The sequence below is a fragment of the Oryzias latipes genome, chromosome 18 (genome assembly GCF_053564925.1).
Source record: "Oryzias latipes strain Hd-rR chromosome 18, Olatipes_Hd-rR_3.1".
Taxonomy (NCBI): Eukaryota; Metazoa; Chordata; class Actinopteri; order Beloniformes; family Adrianichthyidae; genus Oryzias; species Oryzias latipes.
In genome coordinates this window covers 27,530,975-27,543,241 of record NC_136254.1, presented here as the reverse complement: position 1 = coordinate 27,543,241, position 12,267 = coordinate 27,530,975, and the positions used below count along the sequence as shown (strand labels likewise).

General features: G+C 38.2%; 1 protein-coding gene across 3 annotated transcripts in view; it reads left to right on the top strand.

Annotated features, from left to right (window-relative positions):
• LOC101164594 (glucosidase 2 subunit beta) overlaps nucleotides 1-12,267 on the top strand; it is a 191,818-nt gene that overhangs the window by 73,514 nt on the left and 106,037 nt on the right. For all 3 annotated transcript variants that reach the window (XM_011487338.4, XM_004079742.5, XM_011487339.4), the window contains exon 9: nucleotides 5,868-5,937. In XM_011487338.4, coding sequence (XP_011485640.1) covers nucleotides 5,868-5,937 — 70 coding nt within the window. The remainder of the gene's footprint in view (nucleotides 1-5,867; nucleotides 5,938-12,267) is intronic.

Genomic DNA, 12,267 nt, shown 5'->3' with positions numbered 1-12,267 from the left:
CATCCAACTTAAATGTGACTTTTGTGCAGCTAAATCCTGTGAAGTAAAGGTCATTAGCAGCTCCGGGTAATTGAACGGTGAGTTTCCAGGCTCTCAGAGTTGGGGCCACTCGTTGGCGGCAGACAGATGTGTGACCACGACAAAAGCGTCAACATCTAGAGAAAGTAAAACCTGGACAAATCCATATCTGAGCATGCCAACTAGCTACCAACTGTTTCATGCAATGAAGGACTGTCAGAAATCTGTCATCAATGACATTTGAATTCAGCATAAACATCAAGAAGAATATTTCGTAAGGAGAAAGCATTACAGCCCCACTCCAACCATTTTTTGAGTTTTTGTAAAAGCATTCCCAGTGGTGTTTTAATTATAATTATTCAATTATTAGCCAACATAAAAAATAAGTAATTTTCTAGGGCAAAGTTTCTGCAGAACAGCAGGAGTTCCCTAAAAATGTGCCAATACCTAATTTGTCTGCTGCCGATTCCCAACGATTTGAAATAAGAAATACTCCGAAATGCAATTTTGAGCTTAATTTCCTTTATATATGCCCTTCATCATAAGAAAAACGTCACAAAAACATGTTGAAAAGACCAAAAACACCAATTTCATCAGAGTGGGTTTTCAAGATGGGTTTAAGACACCGAATGAATCAAAGGGAACCCACAAATACAAGAGCTCCCAGACCAACAAACAAAACAAAAAAAAATTGTGACACATTAAATATCAAGAAAAGGGAAAATATGACACACTAACTGAGCATACTGCTTTGGGAATTCAGCATCACACTCGCGTAGAAAGGAGGCTGTGTCTCTCCTACTTGGCTGTCATGAATGTAGGTCTGCCAAACTGAGCAACAACAACAACAAAAAAAGTGCTGGAAGTATTACATAAGTCGGTGCTTTCTGCAATTTGAACCTTAAGTCGGTGGTGCACAGGCGGCTGCTTGAATTGCATCAGTTCCTTCTGATGTAAATGTGTATAGCCTTAAACCCCCTTGGAGGTTTTAGTCATTTATTTTGATTAGGGCTGTATTTATAAGATAAGTCTAAGGGAGTCGCTCGGGAGGATGGGGTTGGCAAGGATGGTGGTGGGGGAACCGAATGAATTCCGTTTGATTATAAATTCACAAATATCTGCTCGTCAATTAATTAGCCGTTTCCTGAGCACGCGAGTGTGTGTCCCCCTTTTAATTTACTTGGCTCAGCTCTCAACGGACAAATACCCCGGGTGCAACCATTGTGTGTCTAAGCAGTTACTCATGTCTCCGTCAGCTGGGAAAATGGCAAATAAAGATCCTTCAAAGGCAGACAGTTCTTTGCAGCAAGCTTCTGTTTTTTCGTGCCAGCAGATTTCTTCAAGTGCCACATCTTTGCTGCTTCAAGGCTTTCGGTTCTTTATTTATTTTTATTTTTTTACATCCCCCAGCAAGAACAAGGCAGGGATGTGTACATGTATAGGTAGACTTGAGCCTGTACTTGATGCAGTGCTTCTATTGTTTCTGTCTCTCCTGATTTAACAAAGAGCCTCATTGGGGTTATTGTGTTTCGGTGAGCCTTGACTATTGTTGTGTCAGTTACTTGTTTGCTGTTTGGTTTGTTTCTTGTGGAAACTGTTTGATAGAGAGTGGAATGGTACTTTCCTAAACCTCCTGAAGAATAGGGGAGCTGCTAAAAGAAGCCCAGAAGTAAGTGACATTGCAGTTCCTCAAAAGACCACCTGGGGCTGGTTTCAGATTACTTCATGCTTTTCAAGTTACATATACCGATAACTAGCAGTGCAAAAGTAGGGTAGTTAACCGCTGATCCGAAGGTTCGGTTCTCATCTTGCTTGCCTATGTGTTGAAGTGGGAAAGACATTGAACCACATTGCTCCTGGTGGTCACAGGTTGGCGCTTTGTTGGCGCCATGTAAGGCAGCGCAAACACCATCAGTGTGTGAATGTGTGTGTGCATGGGTGAATGGGACAGTGACGATATGGTACTGTATGGTCCGGTTTAGAATGATCCAGGCAATTCAGGTGAGCATTTCTACACAAAGCTGGACCGTCATGGCGCATGCGGGGTGTAGACCGATTGCGTAGCTTTGCGTCATAGTAGTGTAACTACAGAAAAAGTGAAGCTATCGAGCACAATAAATATCATCGAACAGTTAATTTTTTTGTTCCCGCTTGGCTTTTGGTACTTCGTGGATACAAAGCATTTAATGTTGATTTAGAGAGGAAGATTGGGGACGGCGAGGAGGAATACGCTGGTGCTGTTTTGAAGCTTTCTATTGTCGTAGTGACCTCCCTTCAATTAACCGGTTTCATCGTGTGATGACAGTAGCTCCGACCTAAACGGTCTGCTAAACTTTTTATGGAGCTACAACCAACTTGGGCCCAAACATGGTATGGTACGGTCCCGCTCAATGGGTCCATTTTATAATGGTACGTGTGTGTGTACATATGTGTAAATATATATATATATATATATATATATATATATATATATATATATATATATATATATATATATACATAAAGTAGTGATCTTGCCATTTCACAAATTTTTTTAATGCAATTTTGCATGTTTATTTTTTTTTTTTACCAAGCACTATTTTCTGCGTCCTGGTTGGCTACAGACCATTGTCAATCAAACAGTTTACTTGATCTACATGAACTCTTGATTGCAAAGAGAACTTTGTTTTCAAACTATAATACTGGACTTGTGACGATTTGAATTTTGAGAGAAAAGTGTGAAAATGTGAATATCAGTCTGATCAAAGAGTATAAAGTGCGCAGTAAGGAGGTTTACAGCCATAACCCTTGTGCTATCCTAGGCACTTTAACATTGGGAGTTGGGTCATCTAGACCCACTAGACAGTGCTCTGAACCTTTTTTCTTCAATGATTTGTGATCTTCACTGGTGTCCATGGATTACATGAAATCTTCCACCTTTATCCACCTTTGTCATGGTAGGGAGAACACGTCAAAGTAAGGGTGGGGTCATCTAAGATAGCACAAGGGTTAAACTTCTACAATTATACAAAAAAACAAGTCTGCTTTGCAGATTTCACCTGTTCCGGGTTATTTTTAGAACATAACTCTTGTGATAAATGAGGGGTCACTGTATAGCTAAGATAGAAATGCAACGATAGTTTACCTTGGTACATTTCATATGTATAATGAGAAATCAAACCACCTGTATTACTGGCTTCTTTTTTTGAAAGTCCTGGTCTGTTCGAAAAAGAAGCTGAATTGCGTTTGGCCTGCCAGTTGTTGCCAAGCCAACTTCTTGGCAGGGGGAAGCAAAAGCACAACAGCTTTTCAAGTGTAATTCATCATCCAGTGAGTGAAAGTTGGTCAGAACACACAGGGAATGCAAGACAAGTTTGCATTTTTGCTCGATAAGTACCATCTTCTTTGAGCACTCCTTCCCCTTAAATCTGTGCAGTTGGAGCCTGTCATGTCAGTTTGCTGCCACAGGGCCTTGGCTCCCCCAGTAGCTGGGATCCACCAAGGTCCGCTTTCATAGTCTTTGGCAGCACTTTGCACCCGTTCAACCGAGCCACATACTGCCAGAGCAGATGCTGCCGCGGCGCTGACGTGCTACGACATGTCATTGCTGCGTCAACGTTCCGGCGGAGCCGTGCTTTTTTTGTTTGTTGTAGAGCTGTTTCTCGTTATTGCTTTAGAATGCCTGTCAAGTACAGTAAAGCCACTGACACGTTTCCCCCTTTATTTTAAATTTGTCGTTTCTTTTCTCCGCGTGCGAGTGTGCCGTCTCGTCCGGCCTGTCAAGTACATACAGAGCTGCAAATAAATCATGAAAAGTCACAGCAGTCTTTAGCAGGTTTTTTGTTCTCCTCAGAGGTGGTGAGTCACATTGCATTTGGCGACACCTCTCACTTGCTCAGTTGAGTTTACAGTCTTGTTTCCATTAAAGGAGAAAAATCCCAGCATTCAGCGTGTGACAACTCATCAAGCCAGACCTATATTTTGCTCGGTCCCACATGGTATGCCTCTTGTTGTGTTTAAATCTATCCGTAACGTTTGACATCGTCTGTGTCAAAGGCAGAATGAAATAATGCGCTGGTTTCCGTCTTTCCTTTAGTGCATAATGCCCGTAAGTGTTAATTGGAACGCTTAGCACCACTAAAATGATGCATTACCCAAATCCGGGCTGGTTCCAGGCGACAAATAAACATCAATATTTTCTTATTAAGCATACCTGTATTTTACGGCTGCGGCTTGGCAGTCGATATTTACTCAAAGAGGTCATTACTCATCTAAGAGCTTCTACAGCTTCTGCTGGGGATTCGTGGTAACTTTTGAATTTCACACCTCTGAAAGAAAATTAAAGACATGTAATTGTTTTGGCTTTTTCCGATTTCCCCTCCTTTGACCTAAAACGGGACGCAGGCGTTCCGGCACGTTGGGTTTCCTTATTGCAGTGTTGTTCCTGGGAGGAAACAACCCTGTATTTCAAAACCACCAAATGTAATTACTGTCTACCCGATCCTTACCTGATCGGGACCCCCACATGCACGACTCTCACACCACTTTCTCTTGTTACCAACATTGCGACAGTCAAGCAGTTTTGATTAGATTAGCTCCCATAATTTGTCCTTTTTTTGTAGCGTTTGTTGTTTTAGGACTAAAGCCAAATGCAACCCGCCCTCAGCAACATGCGTTCAAGCAGTAACTTCAGTGAAAAGTCATTGTACACACTTCACGTTCAAAACTATCGCGTTCACACATGTAGCTACACAAGTTTTTACGACAGTTTTCCAGCACTATTTACAAAACATGTAGCAATCAAACTTGCTTTGGAATGAATTACAAGTCTGGTCAAAGTTCGACCAAACGAAGCTGGTCAGCAAAACTTGGTTTGTTCAAACTCTAACCTATCAGGGATTTTGACTTCATGGATATTTATGGAGCAGGCGGTGAAACTCAGCTGAGTTGGAGCGTAGCTGGTTTATCTGGTGAACCCAGACGTGGAGACGAGACGAACTAGGTCTGTGTTTATTTTTCAAATAAAAATGAATCAAAGCAACTCTCCTTACATGATGCTATTCCATATCTGCCATTGCAAAGACGCTAGGGACGAACTGGGAGGCTAGCAATGAAATGTTCTGCCCAATTTTGCAAGATCTACGTGGTATATTGAAAGCCACGCTGCTTGGAGTCATTCTCTCTGTTTGATCGTTTCTGTTTTCTATTTGTTGGAAGCAAGAAAAGAGGAGAAAATGAGAGGATTTTACTCTGAGGAGATGCCCTCTGGCTACTGTATCCACTTTTGCAGCAAAATTAACCATTAATGACGTGTCGGTTTTCACTGAGTTAATAAAGTATCTATAAGTGGCAGTATCCTTGCAAGCAGAGGAGTAAACTGCCATCAAACCAAACAAAGGAAGAAGAAAACATTTGCATATGTGCAGTACAGATCCGGTAGACCCAGCCGTGTGGTCCGATTACACACCTGCACAGTTAGGATTGTGTAGTCCAAATCCAAGAACTTTTTTTTCTTTATTTTTTTCTCAACATCAAATAAATCTTTTTATTATTACAAACATTTTAAAGAGGTAAATAATTTCTCAAGAGATACCCTGACTGTTAAGTACCAAAAAATACTTTAGCGGAGGTTGATTGAATTCGCGAATATAGACAGATAGATAGACAGATATAGCCATTACGGATGGAGTAGTCACACACTCCAGCTGATATGAGCCTTAGAAATCTCACCATTCACTCTAAATGATGAGTTAAAACAAATAAATAAATCATACAGTTTAAGGGTCATGTTTAGTACAGTGCTGCAACATGTTGTGCAGGTCTTTGAACTTCTGTTGCTCAACCTCTCTGCCTCCATTTTGTGCTTATAGATCAAAAATTCACATGGCGCCCCAGGCAGGACGGCGAGCGAAGATCCTCACTTTGAGGCGGCTGACAGAGGTAAGTTAAAAACTGTACCTATGACCCCCTACATTCTCTGATAACCTCTCAAAGATCATATACTATAGTTGTGTTAAAACACATTCCTAAGAAATGTTAATCAAGCATTCATTTGAGTTTTGCTACAGATCTGAACGGATACTTTTATCTCTTGAAGCTAACGTTATAGTCAGAGATGCCGAATAAGTTGATCGTGATTACCCGGTTGATCGCGAAGAAAGTGTGGGTTGATCACGGGCCATCAAATAAATAAATAAATAAATAAACAACAAAAAGAAGTCTTTAATTTTTTTTTTTAAACAAAATTCCCATCAGTCAATCAGCATCGTCACCGTGAAGTATGTCCCTTGATTGACATGCAGAACGGCCAATTAAACATCCTCTGATCCATACGTCACTCCACATGCGTGTTACTAAGAGCTACGCTACCAGATACAGAGTTTTTCTTCCTCCTGAACTTCAGAAAGGTGTGAGCGTTCAGCGTCAGACTGCTGGTCGTGGATGTAGCTGCTAATATGCGTTTGTTTGTTTTTTTAATCGACTGATAAAAATTAAAAAACAGATGGAACGATTCTGTTGCTACTACGACGCTGTTGGCGTTTCAACTAAGAAAACATGGGTCCAATTCAACAAGCTGTTGAAGGAAAAAAATAACAGAACTATTTATCATGCTGTATATATTCATCTAAAAGTATCAATTACATTTGAAGTAATTGGCTGATTTACTTTAAAATCTGCTTTTCATAATAGATTTTTCTGGAGCAAAAGTAACTGTGTGGGCACCCCAATATAGATTATTCTAATAGCGCAAGGAAGTTTTAAAGTGACATTAAGGTATTATTTTTAAACATTAATAGCATGTTGTATCATTGATATATATATATATATATATATATATATATATATATATATATATATATATATATATATATATATATATATATATATATATATATATATATATTCTTTTCATCCCAGTTTGTAGCATAAAAACATTTTGTTTCACCCTTTCTCTGTAATTGGAGAGGTTTAGCAAGTTCCTGCATAGACACTCCCAATGTCAAGACATCAGACCTTCTATGTCGTAAACCAAAATTTGATATGTTTATGTTCATCTTTATCGTCCACATTGATCCAAAGGAGGACATAATAATTGTGGGTATGGGGATGTAAGGAGTTACGTCATTGGGTCAGACTGTAGTTGGTGCACCTTTTAGGTTTAATTTTCTTGGTTTAATCCATTAATAAAACCAAAAGGAGAAAGGAATAGTAAAGGTTGAAGACTTAGGATAAACAAATATGGTAAAGAGTAATATTTATTTCTGACATTTAACTTATATAAAAAAGGAAGCTTTCATTTTCCCTTTTCAAGAACTAGTTAGATTCACTGTTCAGTATTCTTGGACCATAAGGCTCACCTACTGTCCTTTAATTTCTCCGGTTTCTCTGGTTGTGTTTATTGACGTAAATATTTTTCTAGTTGATGTACATTATACTGATTTTCTGTAGTACATGGCGCTCAAAAATCCATCAAAATGTCTTCGCGCAACTTTGGTAAACTACGAAGCCACACCCCTTGATAGATTGTTTGACCGTTATGGATGGGTATTGTAGTCATTTCACTTAATGTTCCAAAGAGTTTAAAAAGTATTCCCTATTTTGAAATCTATTTCAGCTTTGTTTACTAATAATTTATTATCGTTATTATTGTCTCCTGGCTAACACCTTTAATCTTAATAGACGTTTGCCAAACCGTGATAAAGTGATATATGAAAATATTTTATTTTTTAAAATAGAGGCTTGTTTTGAATGCCATTTAACTAGTAATCTGTTATTTGTATCAATTTTACATGTGTTTTTCTCCTTTTGTGATCCCATGAAGTATTTAAAAAGCATATGTTTTAACAGTGTTTTACTGTGTTAAGTAAACTCCTCCATGAAAATAGTGGAAGTCTTCTTATATAAACCTCTTTTGCCCCCAAACAAATTATTTCTGTGGATAAAATAAAAGAATAAATGGCTGTGGGCCAAAATACTAATATAAAAAAGGTTAAGATACCTTTATGTGCATGTGAACTTGAGTCATTTCCATATCTTAAATTTGCGTAACTTTTGAACCATTATTTGGGTACCAGACGCCTGACTCATGAGTTTTTATGTTTCTTTCTTGCATTGAATTCCCTGTACTTCATTTTTTTGCAGTATAATTTAAATGAAGTTTTTTTTTTTATCAATTATTGATCAAATATCTCAACACTTGGTTAGAATTAGAATGAAATGTGGGTGAAACATAGCTGAGATGAATATACATGCAGTTATATAAAAAAGACAAAACTATAATTATAATGTTACATTTAATTTTAATTTGAAATTGGTAAAAAACTCAGAGTCCATAAAGCCAAAGACTAACTGGTCTGAAAGAGACTGTAACATATAACCAGTGCATAGGAGCTTTGTTTGCCTTACATCCTGCTGCTATTCCTGTGGTCCTGGTCCCAAACAGTCCTTTTTTTGTGTGGATTTTGTGTGTGTGTGTGCGTGTGTTTTGTGAGTCTCTTGTTTTGTTTTCATGCAGCTCGTTTAATTCAACTTCACACCACCAGCGCGTTAGCCTGCTCCATCTGCCATGAGTATTTATGGCGAGCATAAAAAAAATTAAAACGATAAAAAAAAAACGGGAGTGCATTCCCTGTCAACTACACCCCAAGATTTACAGCATATTTGACAAACACAGCAAATAAGAAAAAAAGTGGGGTGGTGGTGTATTTGTATTGGAGTCTGTTGCGCCAGTTCTCCGAGTGCAATGTGCTGTTCGTACACGTGCATGCGTTTTACCGTCCACGTACGCCTCCCGCCGAGTTAAAAATGTGTCAATCTGGCTGCACTCCTGCACCAGTGTCTGTGTTGCCTGTGTGTGTGTTTTTGTGTGTGTGTGTGTGTGTGCGAGCGGACATCGGATCCGCCTGCTCGGAAACACCAGCAACAGATAACAGATGGTCCCCTTGCATTAGAAGTGTTTTATTTCCCCGAGGAAGCCAGATATGTCAAAAATAAGCATTTGCAACATTAGTCATTTGGAATATTCATGCCCTCGCCGTCCGATGGGTTCCCTTTTTACAGCCAAAATACAACCAGCCCAAATCTCCACAGAAAAAGAAAAAAATCAGGGAAGAATGGGAGAAACAAAAATCAACTGAACAGATCAATACGTTTTGTAACTCTATGATCTTTTGGTAAAAACTTTTTTCAAGAAGTTAATCATGCTGGTATACCTACTTATCTGCACACATTACGGATGCAACAATTGACTTTCCCCATTTTTCAAACCCCGATTTTTGGGACTAAAATACACAATATAAGATTTTTGTATCAACAAAAAACAAAAAATTCAGAAAAATTCTTATTTTTTTTTAATTTGCTAAATAAACAAGTAACAATGACAAAAAAAAAAAACAATTGAGTTGGCTTACACTAAGCCTGGTGTAATGTAAAAAAAATATTTACCACACGTTTGACACTTTCATCTTATACATACTGGTATACAGGTAGATTTGGTTTAATGGTGCAACATACTGTTGGTTTTTACACCGAGAATTGTGCCATTCTTAAAACACATATAAACCCACTCGAAAACCCATAATGGATTTTTCCGTATTTTGTTTTCATTAACTTTACTCTTGATTTTACTTTTATTTTGACAATCTTTAATGACTGTAAAGCCCGGTACATCAAATAATTGACAGAAAATGTAAATTTCTTTTAAATAAGATGTATTTTTTTTTACTCTGATGCTATATTCATACCAGCCACGTGTTGCACATTAGAGAACGCACTATAAGTGGTTTCATGAACGTGCATTAACCCCATGGTGTTTGCACCAGACAAGCAAGGAGCGGCAGGACTTCTTCCTCTTTTTCTTCTGCTGTTTACTAGCGCATGTTCCCCACCTACAGTTGAAAGACGTTTGGTGCGAAAATGTTAAAGCGGTGCACATCTCAGGAATCTTGCTCCAGGCTTTTTCTTTAACAGTTCTATTACGATGTATGAAAGATTTGGAGTCATGTAATTCTGTCTAGGATCAAACTTCAATCATACATTTCTCTTTTATGACCAGTGGTTGATATTTTCTAGCAGTTGAAAGTTCAGCCGGTCGAACATTCAGAATGCATAAATAAACACCTGGTTTGTACGTAGAGCCCGAGAACGAACTTAAAAACATAAAAACTTAAAAAAATTCAAGAGTATTGAACGCGGAAGCCTAGAACCCGGGTTTACGGGTGGTTACATAAACTTTACATTGAAAGTGTCCGCTTGTTTGTTTTTTTTAAAAAAAGAAATAAAAAGAAAGTGTCCGCTTGAATGTGAGTTGCCGAGGCCGGTGTGAAAGTAGCTCAAGGTAAATCCACAAAAAGAAGTTGCAACAGAATTTTTTTCAGGAGACATAAGATAGTATCAATTATGATACGTTGGGCTGTTTTGTAAGTTTTTCCTCACAACAATGTTAGCTAAAGATGCTAAAATGTTGAATGTACAGGAAAAAAACACCTTATGTACTGAGGATGCTGTAATTCTCGGTTCAAAACAGAACCGTATATTACACTGTTGAACTGAATTGTCGGAAAGGTGAATTGTGAAACCCTACCACATACAGTATGTTCACGTTGAAAGCAACAGATACAGGTGTTGACCTAAATTCGAAGAAAGATTTACAATTTCTTGTTTTATTAGATTACACAGGGCATAGACTGAGCGTTTATCGACATTATTGGCAAACAAAAAAAAAATTATAATAATAAAAAGATTTTTGGGAAGTTTGTTTTTGTTGTTGTTTTGCAAAATACATTATACATCTCCCTGAAGTAAAACCATGATGCAAAAATCGAGGTTTGAACCAAATCGTGGTCAAAGTGAACCCTTTTATTAAAAATTTTATTAAGCTGCCATTTTGAAATGAGCAGGAAAAGCCCAACATTACCCCTAGTGGAATGATGATGAACTACAGGGCAGAAAACATGGACTGGGTTATATACAGAGTTTTTAAGGCAAGTTTTGATCATGCTAATGAGGTAAGAGGTGTCAGAAATGTGTGTATAAAATGTGATGCGAATGATTATAAATGGTTTAGCTTCTTCTTCATCATTTACATAATACTTATACTGGATGGTAGCCTGGATGGATCAGTAGTAGCCCCACCTGTCAATTTATGTAGCAAACTGGACCCCAACAAGTGCCAGTCACATCTCTGCCTTTTTGTACTGCAAAACAAAACATAGCATTTGAGCTAAATGCTCTCCCTTGCTCTGTTCCCTGATGATGAAGGTTAACTCATGGCAGTGTGCATGAATAAGGGTAGAGAGGAGAGGCAAGGCAGCAAAGGAGGAGGGGGGAAAAAGCTACAGAGCAGTAGCGTGGCGCTTATCGCAGAAATTCAATGTAATTTATTCAGGAATATGCAAATCCGACAATCACTCTGCCTTGTTTACCGAAGGGACCTGCTGATTCAGAGTCTGAAAGAGAACCAGGGTGCGGGAGACGCCAGCTTACAGTGGCGACACAAAAGCAGCTCATTTTTCCCCGTTTTCCTTTTAGAGTGAGGAAATGAGGGGTGTCTGGCAATTTTTCGCTTCTTTTTAAAAATGTATTTGACTAGCATCTAAAATCTTCACATTAATGCTGACGAACGCAGCATGGTTATGAACTCTCCTTTTGGACCTGCTGTAGATTCTGTCGCCAGCTGTTGAATTTAAAAAGGCCCTCGAGTATTTTTCTATCATTTCAGTGTTTGCTGCAAAAAATCATACGTTAGCTGTTCTCCCAGCTTCTATGAAAATGTATGTTACTTTTGACATTTAACAGAAAATAAGGTATTTTCTTAAAAAGAATTTGGAGAAGTTGTAACTTGGTTGATTTGCTTTTGATTTTTAAAAAAATCTTTTCTAGCTGTCTTATGTTACAAATGCACATGGATCAGTTTTCGTATCTCTGCAAGAAATCCTAATTTTACATTTTAGAATATTTTTCTTATTTATTTATTACTAAACGTTGCATTTCTGGAGCCAGAAGGGAGCAATACCCCCCATACTCTTCATATTTAAACGTTACATTTTTGTACCCAATACAAACATTTGTGTATTCTGGCTTCAGATTGCTAAGTTGCCCTTTTGGAAGAAATGTATTTCACAAAATAGGTAACAAGGAACAGCTCTTTCATCTTGAAGGCTAAACTATAATAATTGAATAGATAACAACAATTGACTAAATAGATGCACGCATCCCTACCATAACTGTATTTAGCATCATGAAGAGTTGAATAAGTGTCTAATATAGTAG